Source organism: Rhynchophorus ferrugineus, unplaced genomic scaffold (genome assembly GCF_030347505.1).
Source record: "Rhynchophorus ferrugineus isolate W39M unplaced genomic scaffold, kcgeb_rfMv2 rfM7, whole genome shotgun sequence".
NCBI lineage: Eukaryota > Metazoa > Arthropoda > Insecta > Coleoptera > Curculionidae > Rhynchophorus > Rhynchophorus ferrugineus.
Genome location: NW_027472586.1, coordinates 6,424,866 through 6,445,536, shown reverse-complemented (window position 1 = coordinate 6,445,536; position 20,671 = coordinate 6,424,866). Strand labels below are relative to the sequence as shown.

The following is a 20,671-nucleotide window of genomic DNA, read 5'->3' as shown; positions in this document are numbered from 1 at the left end:
GGCGATTTAAATGGAAATGTTTTCGTGACGTATGGTTAATATTTTCGATTTTTTTAGTGTGATATCTATATTGAAATATTTATATGCAAAAAGCTAGGTTAATTTTAAACTGTTTGAAAGTGTCTGGTTTCAAAAAAGTAAATATTCTTTTGATAAAGTTGATAACAGGAATAGGATTTATGATCATTGTTCTTTTTGTAGTAAAGTATATAAATACTTTTAGATTATGATTATGACGAAGTTAAAATAATTTTGTGAAATCTATTGAAATGTGTAATGGTGATATATACTTTAGGTTGTAAATATCATATTTATACTTAGGTATTAAAAATAAATAAATAAAAATGAAGGTATTAATATAAACATAAGAATTACTTAATCTACTACAGCAACAGGTATGGAAACTGACTTCGGTTTCGTGACGGTAAGATAGAAAACCATAGCGGAGAAGCTCAACAAGCCGCAAGCTATGGTAATGAAGAAGACGTACCGGAACCAGTAGTCGTTCTCTAGATAGTCTATCTGCAGGTTGAACCAGATCAAACACATAGCGAGATTCTCCAGGAACACGAGTATGAAGAAGCCGTAATAGATAAAGTAGGCCTTCTTGAATCTGATCTTGAACTCTATGATGCAGAAGACATACACCAGCCCGATGAACAGGAAGAAAATCGCCTTTTCCCGTTTGATGTTGTCGGTCTTCACGTCGTAGACCAAGATGGCTACGACCACGGCGACATGGCCCACCATGGACCATACGCAGGCTTTCATGTAGAAGTAGGCGAAGATGGAAATGGCCAGGATACGACCGAGGAGGAAGGTGAACCACCAAGCGAAAGCTATTAGTTTCCCCGCCATGTCGTCTTCTTGGAGTCCCTTGACCTGTACTATTCGTTTTATGTTGAAATCCGGCTCGTTGCGGCTTGTTACTGTTATTATTTGAGTACCAGAAGTACCTGCCATAAAAAAGTAAATTAATTGACATTCAAATAGAGGCCTAGACGCAGTATTATACACACTCCAAACTATATAGTTTATGGAAAGTTATTTTGTACATACGTCATCTAAATTTGTGACGTTAAAACATCGCAATGTTGCCGCATCAGCTGTGAGTTTTAGTTCAGTTTGGTTTTGACATACAACAAAATTCTAATTTAAATAAAGTAATTGAACAAAAATGTTATCAAATATAATTTATTTTAACATTATAGTACATCTAAAAACTACAGTTAATTATACAGCTACAATAGTTTATAGGTTACGGTCATAAGCTCGTATCACTATTGTTTTCAAGAATTTTGCATATGTTTGACAACCGGACGACTTTGACAGGGTCATTCATGTACACGTTCGATCAGACAGCATTGTGTCTCATTTTAACTAGAATTAAATGAGAAAGAAAATATCTGATTCTGAATACCATAGGTGGTTTAGAAAAGGGTATAATATATGCATTATAAGTACTGTAATGTTAAAATAAATTATATTTTATAACATTTTTGTTTTATTATTGTATTTATATTAGAAGGTTGTTATATATCGAAATTGAAATGGGTTTAACAGTTTTGACGTCATAAATTGAGACCACGTGCGTTCACTGCTTCTTTGGACAGACTTATATTTACCAAGGTCTTCAGTGTGATATAGATACCTGGTTCGTTGATCTGTAACTCGGCTGTGTTGGGTGATGAAGCATCATTTCTCGATTCCGGTTCCAGATAGATATCGCTACTTCTTCGACGAGCAGTCAGTACTGCCGGTTCGACATTGTAATATCGCGAAATGTTACTGTTCCTATTCGCCTGGACGACGGACCTGGTAAATTTTAATAATGATTTCTTCGTCATGGCACCAGCGATGATATAACAAACCTAGACTGGGAGTTCCTCAATATAACCGTCGGTGCCCGGGAAGTCTGTCCCGATCTGAGCAGTTTGTTTCTCTTCAGCCACGGATACTGGGAACCGGTCAGTTTCTGGGCCTTGAATCTCTGGTAGTACGTCGTGGTCATAGCCACCTTGGCCAGGTTCAGAACTATGGAGAAGATTTGCGCGTCCTCTGAAAAATCGAAAAGATAGTTACGACCAGTTGGTGGAGGCGCCGATCTACAGGGAAATTAATATACTGGAACAAACCTAAATACTTTACTTGACTCTTTGGCTATACTGGAGTTATGCCGGATGAGGATGTAAGTTTGAAGCAAGACTTGCGGCAAGCAATGCAGGTAGGCTTGCAGGAATACGTAGAGTTCGATGATACGGGGAGCACTCGCTTGAGCTATCGCCTTGGATATGTCTTCGGCTTCAGTGCTTCGGACAGCTTCGATTGACCAGAAAATACGTTCGGCATACCTGAAAGAGTCGTGATGCGTGACAACGGTTGAAGTAGGTATAAAACATTTTACCTCCACATATTCCAACAGGGAAAAAATAGATGTTCTATAGTCTGTCGGAAGAACCATTTGGCGTTTTCCCTTGTCATACCCTCGTCAGCGTCGGGCCAATAATCGATATCAGAAATGATTATCATAAAGCTTCCCAGTACCGGAAGGTACATCATCGATAATGTCAGGGAAGCCCATATGGGATCTTCGTCTTTGTAATGCCGGAAAATCACACCGATATCCGCTGCAACAATGAACTTATAGAGCAGGCAAGCACTCACTGACGGCAAGAGATAGTTCACTAAAGCGTCCTGCCTGGGACTAAGTTCGTAGCCCAAGAGAGTCTTGGTTTTGGTAGAGTCACTCTCGTTTGTCATATCGAACTCTATATAAACAAACAAAAATACTTTACACACCCTCAAAATTTCACCTCACACCGAGTTTCAAGCAACAACATTTTAGTCGCGTTATTGTGACTAATCTGATAAATTTATAGATAAGATAAATACGATCTTAATGCAAAATATGTCAGAATAATTAGATGTACTTTTCGGGGAATACTGCCATGTATATATATTATATGTTATATGTATATACGACAGAAAAGGTCTTGTCAGATCGATCATATTATCTCTTAAGAATAAGATTCATACTATTAAACTAGTTAAGTGGCTTTTAATATTAATAAATAATTTCACTGTTAATATAATGTATTTATTAAGTTAGGCGTCAGGCAACCAAATAAACAGGCTAATTCAAAACAACGTATTTTTAAAACATATGTGTTAAAGTTTTTTTGAATATTATGTAGTCAAACTACTAGATATTGTGGCATCTTTGTATTTAATGAAAATTTTGAATCATTTTTACTAAGTTGATTCTTACTAAGTACGTTTCAATGTCAAAGGTTGATGTAAAGGCAACCAAATATACATGATGTTTTAGTGAGATTATTTTACCATGGATTAATATTAACAAAATACCAATTATTGGTAATTTTGGAAAGCTTGCCGTGCTGTTTGTGGCAAATATTTGTAGCCGCACAAAAATGAGACAAATGTGACATTGAAAGGGAGAGCCTGACATCTGGAAAAATCAATGTACAGCTGTTTTCTGTTATTGAAGACGTTCCCAGGCCGAGGTCAGATCGGGCGCTCGAAAAACGCCTTTGCCTAACTGAAAACCGATCGGCGGTCGATCTCAAACGGAACGGGAGACGTGTCCGTGGCGAACCTGTCGAGAACAGAGCATGATAGAGATGTCTCTCGACGAGGAACTGCCCGAAGAATTTCGTGGTGGTACGTTGCGCATAAACAAGAGCGGCGAGCAACAGTCTGCAGGCTCATCAGGTCTGAGGGAAAGTTACCGCGAAAATAAAGGCGGTTTCAGCAAAACGGACAGCACCAGCAGCAACACCAGTTGCTATTGGGGCGGGTTGCCCTTGCCCTTAACGTCGATATCCAATAAAAGTAAGCTCCTAGTTTATGTAGTGTCTTTTTAGTTCTTTAATTTCGTTACTGGGCGAATTTTTATTTATATATGGCTGTCAACTGGCACTCAAAAGGCGAATCCACCATTTTTTAATACTTATGAATTTAATTTTGTTTTTTTGTTAATAATATCGATTTTTTTTAAATAAGGTATGTCGTGTTGTTATTTGTACAATCAATTGCATTTGTTATTGGTATGAAACCAACAAATGAGGCAGTGGTGGCTCCTAATAAAAAATTTAAGGTGTAACAGGACAATTGAAAAGTCCCCGGCCTACCATAGTAAAACATATTTTTTGGCAAAATTGTTTTTTTTTTTATTCAACATAATACCCTTCAAGGGTAACAAGGGATACACTGATTACAGCGACCCTCCAACTTTTGATACCATTTTTGTAGTACGATTTGTCCTTTACTTCAAAATGGGCCTGAGTTTCGGCGATCACCTCTTCATTCGACGAAAATTTCTTCCCAGCGAGCATTCTTTTGAGATCTGAGAACATGAAATAGTCGCTGGGGGTCAGATCTGAAGAATACGGTGGATGGGACGCAATTTAAAGCCTAATTCATGGATTTTTGCCATCGTTTTCACTGATTTGTGACACGGTTTATTGTTTTGGTGAAGCAGCACTTTCTTTTTTTTCAAATGCGGCCGTTTTTCGGCGATTCCGTCCATCAAACGGTCCAGTAACGCTATGTAATAGTCGCTGTTGATGGTCCTTCCTTTTTCAAGGTAGTCAATGAAAAGTATTCCATGCGCATCCCAAAATACAGACCAGCCGACTGTTGCGTTTTCCCACGCTTTGAAGTGGGTTCATTGTGTGCAGTCTACTCGGATGATTGTAGATTGGAGTTCGGAGTGAAATGATGGAGACATGTTTCATCCATTGTTACATATCAACGCAAAAACTCGGGTTTATTGCGCTTGATCATCTTCAAACACTGCTCCGAATCATCAACTCGTCGTTATTTTTGGTCAAAAGTGAGTTCGCGCAGCACCCACTTTGGACAGAGCTTTCTCATACCCAAATATTCGTGAATGACATGATGTACGCGTTCAGTTGATATCTTTAGAGTGTCTGCTATTTCATTCAATTTCAATTTACGGCCATTCAAAATCATTTTGTGGTTGTTTTAATGTTTTTGTCAATAATAACCTCTTTTGGGCGTCCTCTGTGTTCAGCGTCTTCTAAAACCATTCGTTTTTTAATTAAGTTTCTCTAATTTACGGGTGTAACTTTATTATATAGTTAGTTTATTACCGTCGGGGGGATTTTCTTTTTGGCAAATAATATAAAATATTTTAGTATTTTAGGGAGGTCACATAATTATTTTTTGAGAGCTTCTTTATTTTTTTTCTGGGAGCTCTGAGTTCATCAGATTCATCAACTTCTAACCAGTACTTATATTTTTTACACGTCTGAACTGGGTATATACTCAATAATAACTGTTGCTTCACGGATTGATATTTTAATCATAATTATCAGCTTTAAATGATTGAGGCCAACACGACAAGTCACTAAAAGCTGGTAAAAGTATCTAAAATTCTAAACAACAATCACAAATTTGACAGATAATGATGTGTAATATGTAGTATTGTATGTATGTAGTTTGTCATTAAAACGACCGTCAATAGATGACTCTGTTGATCATACAATAAAATAAAATATTGGTACACTTAGGGGGTCTTTGTTATCTTGTACTAATACTTAATAAAATATTAATCCAAAGTTCTATAAACATCTAAAATACGTTCGGTTTCGATGTTTACCGATTTGACGACGTCAATTGTTTTTCCAAGGACGCACGTCGCTTCTTGTTTGTCGTTCGTTTTTGTTTATTGATATTGATGAGATAGCAATGATATTAAAAAATATATATCACTATTCCAGCGCCGATATGCCTACCTATCCGGAGTATATCAATTTAACTACGAATATTGTTTGTATTTGATAAAAAGCGCATCGACATCTGCACTCATATCTAAAACACCACCAGCAGTTCCTAACCGAATACTTCGGACGCGTTATTTCTCGACGATGTTATGTCCATTCATACGGGTTTCATTTTCCCAACATATACCAGCTTAGGTGAGACGTTTCAGTGTCTAGGACCGATAATAATTTTGGACGACGTTTTCAGTTACGGAGACCCTGTGGAGCTCGAAACCGAAGGAAGCTTCTCCGGTCCAGGAGAAGCCGATCATCCAGACCATTCAACCCCGGATCAACGTGGACCAAGACGTGAAGAAGTTCTTCACGTATCGGGATGGTGTCGCCGAGAGGGCGGCCACCGAGTGCGCCGAAGAATTCCTGGACATGGAATCCGAAGGACCAGTACTGGGATCATTTTTACTTACTCAGTGAGTTTATTCTGATTTAATTCATATATGGATATATTCATAAATGACTTGTAAGCGCTTAAAATACCACATTCTAAAACATTTCAAAACAATTGATATTTCTGGTTGCCTATGTTTGGACCCCTTTTTATATTTGAAAATTATTAATATATATAGTTGCCTATACTAATACTAATAACTTGGAAAAAAATTGTTTTCACTACTGTAAAATATTTTGCCATTTAAATTAAACGGCTGTCAGTAGCGTTTCCTAACCTAATTATTTACGCGATCTAACATTTGAATTTTTTAGCGCGCTTCGATTTTATTTGGATTATTTATCATGTATTTTACCTGAATGGTAATGACTTTACTCTGTGACCGTAACTGAAATAATAATTTTAAGAAGAATATTAGAACCTTTATAGAATTGATGGGAGTGAGTATTTTCAGACAAAATTTCCATGAAATGTGGGGTAGTATTGAATATCAAGTAAAAATGCTATCAATATAACACATGGCAAGAAAATTAATAACTGTAGGTAATAACTCTAAAGAGTAGGAAATAAGCATTATGGCCATTTGGGAACTGCGAGAATAGTATTATTGAAATTCAGTGCTTTATTTTTTGTTAAGAAAAATCAAACTTCTTTCGATGGCAAACCTGAAAATTTTTTATGTTGATGATTTGAAGATACAGATGCAGATGTATTTGACAGAGTTACCAAAATATTCATTTTATGCTTTTATGGGACTTATGTATTATATGCACAACAAACAAGTTAAACGAGGCCCAAGCTCAAACGTTATTAATAGTGTTATTTACTTCAACACAAAAAAAGTTTAAATTATATATATATTTGATGATGGACCTTATAAAATTTGGGTAAATAAAAATAGTAAATAATAATTTCTGTTCAAATAAATATGTAGAATTGTCATAAAGTAGTTTTTCAAAAATAGTCATGTATCCTATTGTTGTAGAATCAATCACTGGGATACAGATAAGGAGAGACTTATATTGCTGACTCCAAAAATTCTTCTGGTCGTCAAGTATGACTTCATCGCCTTGAAGAGGCTGAGCTACAAGAAACTTCCCCTCGAGGACATCGAAGCCATCATAATCGGCGACCTGGTCTATCCGAACGGTTCCCTGATACCGTAAGTAATGTCCCACGCGTGTTGTTGAGAATATCCCGACGATTTTAGATTAGCCGCCTTATGGTTTAATAACTTTTTTTTCTTTACACACAGAAAAATAAACGGATTAGCTGATGGGATTTCGAGCATGCTGGAAAATTGCTTTTTCAAAATGTCATCTAACGACAATCAACAATTTCAATCATTTTCATCCCCCACTAGGTATATCCAGTAACGATTATTGTACGGCTTGCGTAGAGCTTATCGCTGTTTGACGGCGATATTTTTGCTGGTTGATAGAGGGCTAAGGACCGTTTAGCGAATTGTGTGATTATATTTGCGGCTTCGTTTTTTTAGAGAATAAATTAAATCGTAACCGCACTTATTTGATTAATTTTGACGTATATTGTGCTTTTAAAATGAGTGACAGCATGTAGTAACTAGATAGAGCTTCCGTAGTGTTCCCTGGCTTTTTCCAAAACTGATTTATTTAGAAAAATGCCATGAATTTGTATTTCTTTTATTGCTTCGAGCAAGTACGCCATCTACTAGATTCCGTAAGAGTCTAATTCCGGAGAATCCTGGCACACAGACAAAGATTTGAATTTGCGACGTTGCCAGATGTTGAAAATTATACGTGTATAATAAATAGAATAAATTATGTTGAATTCACAGTATCTGTTGAGACAGGGTTGAGAAGTTTACGGTCTATTATGTAAAGTGTATTTATTAGGTCTAAGTTTTTAATCTTTTATCTTACCTTTAATTTTTAATTTTAAGAATAAACAAAAAATAAAATAACATATAAGGTAAATATAATTTATTTATCAATATACAAAGACACAAGCATCCATTTATCTTTCGTCCTTCGTTTATTATGATTAACATACATTCTTTTTCCCTTAAAATAGGGTAGGTATCGAGGAATTGATTAAAATAGGGTAGGTATCGAGAAAGATTGTGGCTCATATAATAACACCCCTGTATTGACCTCATTTACCCATACTTCTATAATATTATGCAAATTTTTGAGCCAATAAATACAGTTTTTTCAAATTTCCACTACTTAAATTAGCTCGGGTTTCATCCAATATAGCATCCATTGGAATTTTAGCAGCTAGTTTAGTTACAATTTATTTTTATCTGATTTTCATGACTCACGAGAGGTGAGACCCTTTCATACATTTTTACAATTTCCTCATCCATTACACTCAAATGTAGAAGTGGTAGTGGTAGAACCTTCAACCTTGAAAATCTTCAAGCGAGCTAAACTTAAATGTTTCGTGTCCAATCTTAATGCCATCTAATAAGTCCAAATCTCTCGATTGCTTGTAAATGGCAACGTCGCAAAATCAGGCGGAAACTGCCGAAGTTGACCGAATACCGGTTAGGATTCTCCAGAAAGAGCCACCACTATAGATTCCTGCGTAACTATGTTATTTTGAGGTTATTTCAAATTTTGACACTTAATATCCTGACAAATAGAGTGTAACGTTAAAACATTGCAATGATATTTATAAAATTGTATAAACACAGACAGTTTATGCGATTCAAGTGAAAATTGTTGCACTTTATATGGATTGTGCTATCGCTTTCGTCGATAAAATACAAACGTGTTGCTTTAAATGTAATCTGGGAACAATATTGACGTCTACATTTCAGAGATCGCAACATGAAGGGAATACGGATACTGTTCGGACAAGGGAGACCGATCAAGTTGGCGTCTAAGTGGAACCCTTTCACGGAGGATCTTCCCATTTGGACGTTCACGTATCACCCGCTGTACTTCCATAAAGGTACGAATTTTTTTATCGCCCCCAACCGGGATTATAATCCCCGGTTTCAGATTGCACGGATGAGAACCTGAGGAGGTTGTACGACCTGGAGTACTTCATCGAGCACTTCTGCAAGACAATCATAGACATCGGCAAGAACTACGAGTCGCGCATCCTGCACTCCAACGTGCTGCTGGAGAACTACGTGGGCTTCGGCGCGATCATCCACAACCGTCACGACCTTGGCTTCTTCAAGGTCAGGGGCAAGTTTAGTTTCTGAACGGTTCTTACCTCTTTAAAATCTAAATGTGATATTTATTTGGTCAATTAAAAGGGATTCCTAGGAATTTATATGAAATGAATATACATATATATATTTACTGTGGTTCCGTTTTTTGTACGCCGTGGCCGAACGCGAATGAGACGAGATATGGTCGCGACACCGTTCCCAAAACGAATTTGAACCGAGACATATCATTGATTAGACCGCTTATATCACGGAAGCGACGACTATTATTGGGCTGGTGATGTCAGTTCGGACGTTATTCGAACGAGTGTTGAAACAAAACAAACTCGAGTTCATTTGGTTTTATTGATTTGTCAAACATAGGTAAATGGTAGGGGAAAGGGGGGTAGTCCAGACCAAAATTTTGTTTTTGACAATATGATTATTTTATTAAGAAAAACACAACGAAAACTACAACAAAATAATGAACATTATATTTAATCATTATAAAGTAATGGAACTTGAACGAAAATATTGACGAAATACCATTAAAACCACTTCAAATACACACATCACAATTGCATAGTCTATTTAAAGTTATTTTGTACATACGTCATCTAAATTTGTGACGTTAAAATGTCGAAATGTTGCCGCATCAACTCTGAGTTTTAGTTCAGTTTGGCTTTGACATACAACAAAATTCTAATCTAAATAAAATATCTAAATTGAACAAAAATTTTATCAAATACACTTTATTTTAACATTATAGTATATCTAAAAACTACAGTTAATTATACAGCCACAATAGTTTATAGGTTAGAGTTATAACCTCTTATCACTATTGCTTTCAAGAATTTTGCATACGTCTGACAACCGGACGACTTTAACAGGCCCATTCATTTACACGTTCGAACTAATTAGACAGCATTGTGTCTCTTTTTAACTATGATAAAATGAGAAGGAAAATATTGTCTGATTCTAAAACGAATTTACAAATTGTTGCAGGCAATACATTAAACATCTTGATGACGTATGTACAAAAAAACTTTGAATAGGCTATAATATATAGTTCTACGCTCGCGATTAGTACTGCTTCATGAAGCCGGATAGCAGAAAACAACACAGATAGAACGCTTGAAGCTCCCGATGTATTTTCAAATGCCACAGGATCAGGATTGTTGACTGGCTAGATCTACTTTCGATTGATATATCAGTTAAGGCAGAACTTAAAAAGTCTAGGTCTGAAAACACATCTAGATTAGAGGAATGCATATTAGTGCAACGGAAATCACTTTGGGCTATCTTTAATCAGATAACAGCAGATTTGTTAAAGGTTATGCCATTTCAGCAATGTCATAATCTGTGAGTCGTGCATGAGGACTCACAGGGACGCATTTATGATGCACTTGTTGAGACATAAACACAGCATCAGTTTGAAAGGCTTGAAAACACATGGTCTAACGGATGAAGATACCCTATTCAATAACATTCACGTCTTTGTGGTTATTATGTCCATCTAATGTTAATAGAACAGGATGAGCTTGAGACGGATGGACAGGATTCATAAAATGTTGCGGTCACTGGAGAAATATCTCCGTATCTATACAACCGCTTTCGAAGGTAATAGCAATGCTTTCTGGCGATGTACCGATCATAAACCGGCCATTCTTATCCATTTGCTTGCTAGCGAAAATAAACACAGGCGGTACAGAATGATCCGATTAAGCTTGTTGGCTCAGGAGTTCTTAGTGCCACATCTGGATTTCCTTTCCTGAAACCGCAGAAACAATCTTTTCCAACCATTCACTTCTCTTTATTTATTAAACTTATTAAATTTAATATTTTCTGCTAAATCAAAGGCAACACGCAAAAATGCATTTCCTGTTAAGAGCATGAGACGGTTATCTAGATTCATAACATGCTCATAAACTTGTATTTAAAACTCAGGCTTAATGTCCCCCTTTCCCCCACAATGCCCGTCATCTAAACTCAACTGCTGGACACTCTATCATCATTATCCTTTCCGCGCCGACAAGTTTCTTTATTTACTACTACACCATCTTCACCGGTCATCGAAGAAATATAAACACAATAAGACTGATCGTTTATCGTTCCCACATTTTTCCGCTTCAACCGTCATAACACCCTCGTCCCTGTTGAAAGACGCATCGATACAATGCCCTACCAACGAATGACACGCTACGCTTATTGAAAAAACTCAAAACCACCGTTCTTGGTAGGCATTGGAACTGGCTCAGTCTCATTCGTATTCCGCAGATGCGCTTTAACGTAAGTAAATTAATGTTTTATGATGTATATATTTGGTGTGGCCTATATAATACATATATATCAGACGTGCATCATCTGTAATGCAGCTATCTATTTTATGTGTAGGTTAGCGAGTAACGTGTACCGATTCTTATTATATATACAGGGTGATCTAAAAATGTATTCCTGGATGAACAATTTTACCTATCTGTATATCACAGTCGGCACTGATTTTTTTTAGGCAAAAAAAAACAGTTCGCCTCCACTACATCGTAGGAAGCGTTGAAACGATAAGATCTATTTTGATATTTAGAGGCAGTGATAATAGTGGTTTCCCATCAAGCAAATCTAATAGAACTGGTGAATGTTCGATGCTTATATAGCAATTTTTATATCACATATTTTTATTAAGAAAAGTAAGAGATTTTTAAAGCCAATCGAGTGAATAAAAATTAATCATTCTACACATTTATTATATAAATTCAAATTATTTGTTAATGCTTAATAATAATAATAATAATAATGAGAGTGTTAGAAAGTAAACTTGGTGTGCCAACAATGTCGGCACTAAATATATCCTATATATATTATCTGTAAGTAACGAATTAGGTGTTAAAATTTGGTGACAATATTTCCTTTATTTACATGTATATTTATTCATGGTAACAGGAAGAACCACAAACATATCTAATAATAACAGTCCATCATTATCAGAGTTAGTGTGAGTGAATAACTACAGGATATAGTCAAATCTTCAACCTCTTCACCCACATCTTCTACACACCATAAAATTGTATTGCTTGTTCTCCCTTTAATTAACTGATATAAATTTGTTAAGATTCGGGCAAATGTTTTGTAAACACGTAACGAAAACACCACGCGCCACAAAAACTATATTTTTTATAGTTGTTTTTGATTGTAAGTTATTTTTTTGTAAACATTTATAAATAAATGTGCTGTCGGTAATGTCGTTATATGTGTTTCATTGAAATACCTAAAATAATCTTTGTTTATATAGAAACTAATGTTTTAGAAGCCTTACTACAATATGGATCAAGATCAAAGCAGGCTTTGTTATACGTTTTTCAAATTGTAGGATATTTTAAAGTGACAGAACAATGTTGCATTTAAAATATTTTAATTATTCATACACATCATAGTTATTGTTTTAAAGTACTATTGTAATATAAAATTGATAATAGTACTATTTTTATTATTAAATACACCTTAAAGTTTATTAGGTGTCAAACCATTTGACACCGATGCTTAAACAAATGACTGGAATAAATAAAAGGCAACTATATATTTTGATTATGTAATTTGTTACTTTTCTTCATAAGCACTCAATAAATAATATAACAGTTACAATTTGTAATTTCACGTTAGGATGAAAAAAATTGACTTAAAAAAGTACAACAGAACAATTTAATTTTTATAATATCTCTGAGAAAACAAACATCTACATATCAAGAATTTTTCAAAATTTAAATCACTATATTTACAGTTATACATGTACTATCACCAGTAAATTTTTATTATAATGGTGTGGCCATAGAAAATGTTAATACACTCGTAAAGAAACATAAACAAATTTTGAGGACCTTCTCTTTATATGTAGGTACTTAAGTATATGCGAGAGCGTATTAGATAATATTTATTTTGATTTATAAGAAGTTTGGCACATATAAAATATATCGTATATATTCCATATTTAAACCAACTAGATTGATGGTCTTGTTTTTTCCATGCCATATACTTAAGGGTTACATATGACACGTCCACAGTCCATTTTCTCGAAACAGTATCAAATATAATAACATTGCAGTAAACGTGTACAAGAAATATCAACCAGAGAAAGAACGAATACATTGGTAAACTAAATTCAGATTATAGTACTATCAACAATTCAGTTTTCCCATAAGTATATAAACTTTAACATAAACAACTACAAGAACTATACATATTTTGTCTGAACATAAATAAAAATGTGTGACGTATCGCGTAACTAATTCCGACAAGAAAAAACAAACGATATATGCGAAGTTTATTACATGAAATGCTGAAAAAATAATCCTATCCGCTGATAGCATGAATGAAGAGTTTCTCTTATGTACTGGTCGTATTATTAAAAACAAATATATTATTGCACTTAATATCAGAGTACAAAAAATTTACAGCTGAAAAATAAACGGTAATATAAAAAATAATCTGTATATCATTTATAAAATAATGTAATAGATCCCTTTCTTCAACTAACTATACACAAAAAAACTAACAAAGTAACGCTATATAAAGAATTAAAGGCACAAAATAACAACGAATGTTAGGAGGGACAGAACGTAAGTTAAATTGCTTCTTTGGCTTTTTCCTTCTAACCAACGCCGTCTCGTCAGATAATTCGAAAAAAAAAATGTTAGTCAGCTGCCTAACAATAAAGTACGAGTAGAATCACAAACTTCAGTACATGTTTTAACATTATTAAGCACCAAAAACATAATATCTACAGAACTATATAAAAATGTTAACGTACATTCAAAAGGTGAATGAAATCAAACTTAAATAAACTATATTACAGGCACGTTTAAGTCTTGGAAGAATTAATTCTTAAGTGGAGGAATTCCTTTACGCTTGTGAATGTTCTTTGGATACAATTGATTCGGTGGTCTAGATAATTTCCATTGTTTTTGCTCATACCCGACTTGTCCGCTTCATTACAAGACCAACGTTCAATTTTTTTGTGCACAGGATGGTAGATCATGTAAAATATCCATCCAAAACACCTTGTATGTGTCTCGGGAGTATTTCTGATGTTATTTTGGATGGTATATTCGGGCTAATAGTTAATTTATATACCAGGACACTGATATACAGATAAAATTTTAAATTTGTTTTTTATATTTAAGTCCACTAGATTTTAATGTTCTTGATGGAAAGAAAAACGACATTAAAACACGACAAATGAAGTGCTTAATGCATAAATCTTGAAACACCAGTGGAGTAATAAAATTAAAACTGTCTGGTTGTATCAAATGGTTTGTTATTTATATTTGATTAAATCAAAGTAGGCTTGGTATTATGTTGTTTGTCTATATGGTCAGAGAGTAAGGTGTTTTTATTATTCAGGGTGGATATAACCAGACAGTAATAGAGATACACGCTATAAATTAACATCACATTGTTTTCACTCAAATTCCGATACAATTCGCGCCTCCACCCTCCCAAGATCCAATCTACCACCGCGAAAGTTACCAAGACATAACCTTAAATATCACTGTCGGGATCGGTTTCGCTACGAGGCTGTCCGAAGTTCCTGGTGATGCTCTCGCTCATCGATCGAATGTTCGCTAGGTGCACATCACTTACTGGCACTGAGAAATAGTTCAGGCGGTCCAGGTCGGGCACGGCGTTCAGATCGTCGTCCGTCCTGTAACAGTTGTCGTACTCCGAGTCGTAGAGGGCGCTGAGCGAGTCCAGGGACATCATCGCGTCGGAGTCGAAGATGCGCGACGAGGCCCTCGAGGACATGCTGGTGTTGTCGTCCATGTCGCCCTCGTGGTTGTGATCATTGTATGCCGAGTTCACGTCGCTCAAAGCACCTATATAATTTTTATGTTAATTATAACATTCGATTGAATATTGAGACATATTTTAGAACGTTTAGTGGCAGAGATGAGCGAAAACAGACCTTATACTCGTAGAACTTGAATCATAGTAAGTTCTCCTGACGAAAAGTCAAGAAAATTGTGAAGAAGAGCTGTTAAAACTCTTACCAAGCCGTTACGACTTTTCTACTATTCGTTAAATATTCAGGAAGAATGAAAGGTAACTCCAACAGACATGTATTATAATTACTTGAAGCCATCACAAAAACTATTAGTGGATAAACATGGCGACTGCAAAACAGTAAAGGAAAGTAAAATAAACTGCTATAGAAGATGGTCATTCCAATAATGTTGATGAAGAACTGTCTATATGGGGAGCTTCAAGAGCATAGCAACTAAAATATGTAATTAAATAATGCATTGTGTTTCATTATTTATTAGTGCTAAATTCTTTTTGATAGTTTTTGTTAAACCCAGTGGCTGCAATTTTTGCAAAAAAAATTATCTATTTTTATAAATTAAGTCCATTCTACGTTCTTTTAACATACTGTACATATTTCAATATATAGTTTATCTCTACCTTCTGCATCAGTCAATCCCGCCTCGTTAATCATCGAGATATTCTCCAAAGCTGGATCGTCGGTCGTATACCCTGTACTTTCCCTGTCGTTGAGCAACGGCTCCGAGGCGCCGCCGTCCTCGTCCTCCGACCACTCGGACACGCTGCAAATATCAAACAACGGTTCTGAGACTGTATGTGACGCATCCCGGTTTGCATACCTTCCTTCCGGCACGGGAGCAACCGCGGGAGTCATTTGCACCTCCTGCGGCGTTACCGTATCTAAGTTCTTGAGCTTCTCCTGTATCTTCTCCTCCAGCAGTCTTTTAACCTCGGCCTCCTGCAACATACAACGCGCCCGATGAGCAAACGGTTACGGGCAGAGTCCGCCGGGTAATATTTACCAGTTCCCTGTTCAATCTCTGCATGCGATATGAATTAAAAGTAGCGTTATTAGAAACTGGGTCATAGTAATTGTGATTGGGATCAGAATAATGTCTCACCTGAGCGGCTTCTTCTTCCATTCGCTTCTCGTCCCTCTCGAAACTCTCTATGTCTGTGTCGTCGTCCCTCTTGTGGACTTCAAGCATATCACAGTCTACGTCAGGTTCTTCGGCAGGTTTGGGAGTCCTTAAATTATATTAGTAAGTGATATGTTTCTGAATCAACAGGGTTGATATTTATAAAGGCATAAGCTGCTATTAAATGTTATTGATATATATATATATATATATATATATATATATATCAATATATATATATCATATATATATATATATATATATATATATATATATATATATAGTCATGCACATGCTTTCTTTTTTTAATAAAAAAAAGTAAATTTGTAAGCGTATTGGTTAGTGAGCAAGCAGCATGGACCAGTGTGTTAAAGCCAATCATCTATGATGATTTAGTTCCATACAGAGTCCAGGTTAAAATATTGATATTTATACCTAAACTTATTAATTTGAGATGTATGTTTTATTAACTTTATTTTAATAGTTGAAGAAAGAAGAGATAAAGTGGAAAATGTTAAGAAACAGACTATAAGGACAAGGGAAATGTTTAGTTTTTTTTTGGTTTGAAAGATAATTCGTACATACCTAGACCTATAAGAGTGTTATTAATAGAACAAAATCGTTATTACTACTCTGTATGTTACTACAACTAAAACATAACCCATAACCATGTGGTGTTAGTGTTTGCCTGTTGATTGCTAATAGGAAATACCTGTCTAGAGGCGAAACTTTGGGTTGTTTATTTGACTCGGACGGTCCTGGCGACGCGCCCCTCTTAAGGGAGCTCTCTTTGCTGCTTGCTCGCGTGGGGGACATGCACTGAAGGGTAACACTGCCGGTGGGGTTCACCCGCAAACCGAGAGCTAGCGCTTGAATGGCCGCCAGCCCCACCTGGTGATTATTATTGTTGGGGGCGTACCTGACGAGCGGCTCCAGGGCCAGGTCTTTGTTTTGTTGGTTTTCGAGCTTGGGCGGTATGTTCTGCAGGAGGTTCTGTTCGTCGAGCAGTTTCTGGATCTCCCGCTCGAACGGCCCCATGTTATTATCGCACTGCTCTAGGTTCGTCACCTTCATGTTCGGCGATATCTTATCTCGGAACGTCAGCGGGGACATTCGCAGTTTTCTCAGGTCCTTCTTGTCCGTCTGGCAGCACCCGTCCTTCTTGAAACTTCGGTCGCTGCTCGCCGTCGTCTTGTTATCGTCCTCCTTGAGCATTTCCCTGATCTCCTCGGCCTCCTTGAAACTGGGCGACCTCTTACAGTTCGCCGCCAGTTTATTGCACTCTAAAATCGAGTCGCTATCGTTCCTCACCCGCTTGTTATCCAAGCTGCGCTGTTTGAACAGCGCCTTGTTCGAGGTGGCGTTGCCCCCGTTTGCGCTGGTGGTCCGCAGGAGTGACGGGGTCTTGGGCTTGTTGGAGCGGCCCACGAACTCGAAACTAGTGCAACTTTCGCCCCGGTAACTGTCCTCGCCGTCTAGACAGGGAGGACTGGTAACTATCGAGGAATCCACCGTGTTGCAGGTGGCGGCAATTGCTAGCACCGCGCTGGGAGGCAGGTTGTTTCGTTTCGAGTTGCCCCGGTCGGTGGAGTTGTTCCGCAGGGAGCAGTTCGGCGGGATATAGTCTAGGGAGGCTCTGGGCGAGACCTCGGGAGAAGACAGCGGATTGACCTGGATGTCCGACGGGAATAGGAACTGTTGGGTGTCGGTGGGTAAGGGCGGACTGACGCAGGGGGACGCGTCCGCGTCTGTCGTTCGACTGTAGCTCTCGTCAGAGCTGCTGATGCTGGGCGAGTGATTCAACGAGCTGATCTCGTCGGCTGACGAGTGAATGCGTTGTGCTGCGCCGGCTGAACTGTACAGCCCCCCCAGACTCTCGTCGGAGTAGTGTCTCTGCAAGGGACTGTGCCGATGGTGATGGGGACTCTTCCTCGCGTGAAGAGGACTGTTATGTCTTGGCTGTATCTTCGCCCTTAACAGTTCCGGAGTCTTTTCCGGTGTAGCCCTCTGGTGTATCACGCTCAAAATCCTCTGACTAGCCGCGGGGGGACTGGAATGGACCATCTGATGGGGCGAAGGACTAGGGTTCTGGAGCTTCCTCTGATGCCTGTTTGGCGACTCTTTCCCGGGCGGTTTGGGAAGCGGTTTTAGGTAGGGTTTAATGTTATCTACCGCGGCTGGGTTGATTGATACGTAGGGTTGTTGCGGTCGAGGCCACGGCGGGTTGTACCTCATATCGGGAGCGGGCGGTTGCCGGTTGTTGTTCGTCTGGAACGGGCCCTTGTGCGGCGGCAGGGGCGGAGGCGGCAGGTTGTCCTCCGGGACGACTCCCTTCTTACTGCCGTTCCTGCCGTTGCTCTTTCCCGTCGCGCCGGGCAGCAGGGGTTCGTTCTCACACGCCCCGATGCTGTGGTCTCGGTGGGGCGCTTCCCGCAGCGGCGGCAGCCGCATCGCATTCCTCGAGCTGTTGAAGGTTTCGTCGCGCGAACTCTGACGGTTCTGGAGTTGCACGTGCTTCGGCCTGGAGCTGTCGCCGTGCAGTAATGCCAGCGGAGTCGCCACCCCGCCGTACATGTTATTTATATCTAAAAAGGAAGTCGTGTTGTGGTACCGGGCGAGAATATGTTATCGTTCGTTAGCTTACTATTGGTATTGTTCGTGTTGGACCTGATATTGTTTAGTTCCTCCACTCGTAGAGTACCCGGTTGTTTTCTGTCGATCAGAAAATACGTCGTCATGTCGCCCTTGCCCTTCACCTTCACCTTGCCGCGGCACTGGAACTCGTACGGGTGGCTTTTAAGTACTTGGTACACCTCCTCGGTGACTTGAGTGTGATTGGGTAAGCCCGTCGAGTCCATTCGGCTGGCGACGTTTACGGTGTTTCCCCAGATGTCGTATTGGGGTTTCCTGGCTCCTATGACTCCTGCCACTACCGGCCCTATATTTATACCTGAAACATAGATAGTACTTTTAAATCTGTGAATCATATTCTCTAACGATTCTTGAAAGGATGTTTCTGTGGAAAAACGTTAATATTCTTATTTGCTAATATAAGAACTTGAATTTTATTTTAAGAGATTTTCTTTACTTATCGGGACAACTGATAATCGAACAAGGTAACGTTTAGTGATTATGATGGGTAAAGGTTTCCTATTTAAGTGTCTCTGTGGCCTATGAATATATGTAGTTATTGGTACAAACGTTTTAGACATGCTTGGGTAGCTTGGAAAATTCGAAGAAGATACGTAATTGCAAGTTTGACCGGATGAAGATTCACAGCAACAATAGCTTGAAGCTCAGCTAGTAACGTCTAAACAGCTATTTCATAAGCGTCTGTAGCAAATGGGAAATATTCTAAAAATTTGGAAGATAAATTTCACAAGTACATAATTAAGCTCAACTTAATTTTGTGTCTTTCACTGACGTTCCAGCAATAAAAAAAAACTTTTTATGGAAATTAGCAAGGGATGATGAAAATGATACATTAGACATTTTTCTCTTTTTATGCCCTGTTGTTTTCTTGGATACCTGAAGACGTATGAAAGCGATGCTTTATTATGAACATCTGAAAAATGGTTATAGGATAACTATGGAGTGCTACATCTAATAATGTTCGTAACTAATAAGCCTGACTATTATTTCTTGCCAATGTAGCTCACCTTAGTGGATAATCATGTAAAAATCAAGTCATACACTTAGTATTTACATTTCATAGACCATGAAAGATGAGACCGAGTTAGACTCGGTAGATAAAGCGAGGCAACCCGTAATACCAACTTACCAACTCGAAGCATAAAGTTATTGTAAGAATTCTCGTTGATATTCAACAACCGCTCCCTCATTGCGAACACGAACTCCACCAGCGTGCCCAGATGAAGGCCGGCGGTCGTCTCGTCGTCGTCCAGTATCCGCAGGTCCGGCATCAGGCCCACCGCCGCCATGTACGTCGAACCGACCGTCTTGATCTTGTCGATAGCCTTGAACCGTTCCTCGCTGAGCAGGTCGTCGAAGTCGGCTATGATCTCGTTCAGCAGCCGCAGACACTCCACCCCCTGATTGTTACCGTCCAGTTCCGTGTAGAACTCGTGGTAGTTCGTGATCGAAGCGAACACCACGCCCACTCTCGAGTAACTCTGGTGATATAGTTCCTGTGATAGAGTATTCTGTAAGAGAATGTCCATAACTTTATCTTTTACGCTTGGGTGCAGCCAACATCTAACAACATCTAGTACTCACGGAACATTGTCGAACGGAAACGAGTCGTTAATCAAACAAAAATGACATCTATTAAACAAAAATAATAAATGTTGCCCGCACATCAACAAAACATAAATGGATGCATGGCTAAATAACCTGAGAAGTGTTT

General features: G+C 38.1%; 3 protein-coding genes across 20 annotated transcripts in view; 1 reads left to right on the top strand and 2 right to left on the bottom strand.

Moving 5' to 3' along the window:
- Positions 1-353: 353 nt before the first annotated feature.
- LOC143200075 (uncharacterized) lies at positions 354-2,872 on the bottom strand. The gene is made up of 5 exons (XM_076410343.1): positions 2,405-2,872; positions 2,149-2,351; positions 1,872-2,058; positions 1,652-1,815; positions 354-956 (listed from the first exon to the last, which is right to left on the bottom strand). Exons 1-5 carry the CDS (start codon positions 2,758-2,760, stop codon positions 376-378), a joined length of 1,491 nt encoding a protein of 496 aa, XP_076266458.1. The 5' UTR covers positions 2,761-2,872; the 3' UTR covers positions 354-375.
- A 438-nt stretch (positions 2,873-3,310) lies between these two features.
- On the top strand, positions 3,311-12,593 carry LOC143200074 (tumor protein p63-regulated gene 1 protein). Of its 4 annotated transcripts, none has more exons than XM_076410339.1 (6): positions 3,311-3,852; positions 6,016-6,235; positions 7,199-7,375; positions 7,469-7,576; positions 9,017-9,150; positions 9,201-12,593. In XM_076410339.1, exons 1-6 carry the CDS (start codon positions 3,633-3,635, stop codon positions 9,407-9,409), a joined length of 1,068 nt encoding a protein of 355 aa, XP_076266454.1. In that variant the 5' UTR covers positions 3,311-3,632; the 3' UTR covers positions 9,410-12,593. The 4 variants fall into 4 exon arrangements, with proteins under 4 accessions (XP_076266454.1, XP_076266455.1, XP_076266457.1 ...); XM_076410341.1 differs by lacking the exon at positions 3,311-3,852 and adding an exon at positions 5,771-5,963; XM_076410340.1 differs by lacking the exon at positions 7,469-7,576 and having other exon boundaries at positions 3,481-3,852.
- Positions 12,594-12,924: 331 nt separating this feature from the next.
- rut (adenylate cyclase rutabaga) overlaps positions 12,925-20,671 on the bottom strand; it is a 218,580-nt gene continuing 210,833 nt past the window's right edge. For 7 of the 15 annotated variants that reach the window (XM_076409058.1, XM_076409061.1, XM_076409067.1 and 4 more), the window contains 8 exons: positions 20,087-20,468; positions 18,950-19,255; positions 17,018-18,890; positions 16,288-16,414; positions 16,189-16,206; positions 16,006-16,124; positions 15,806-15,948; positions 12,925-15,219 (listed from right to left, as the gene is read on the bottom strand). In XM_076409058.1, coding sequence (XP_076265173.1) covers positions 14,885-15,219; positions 15,806-15,948; positions 16,006-16,124; positions 16,189-16,206; positions 16,288-16,414; positions 17,018-18,890; positions 18,950-19,255; positions 20,087-20,468 — 3,303 coding nt within the window. In that variant the 3' untranslated portion in view covers positions 12,925-14,884. The remainder of the gene's footprint in view (positions 15,220-15,805; positions 15,949-16,005; positions 16,125-16,188; positions 16,207-16,287; positions 16,415-17,017; positions 18,891-18,949; positions 19,256-20,086; positions 20,469-20,671) is intronic. The other 8 variants (XM_076409069.1, XM_076409062.1, XM_076409065.1 and 5 more) reach the window with 6 other exon arrangements.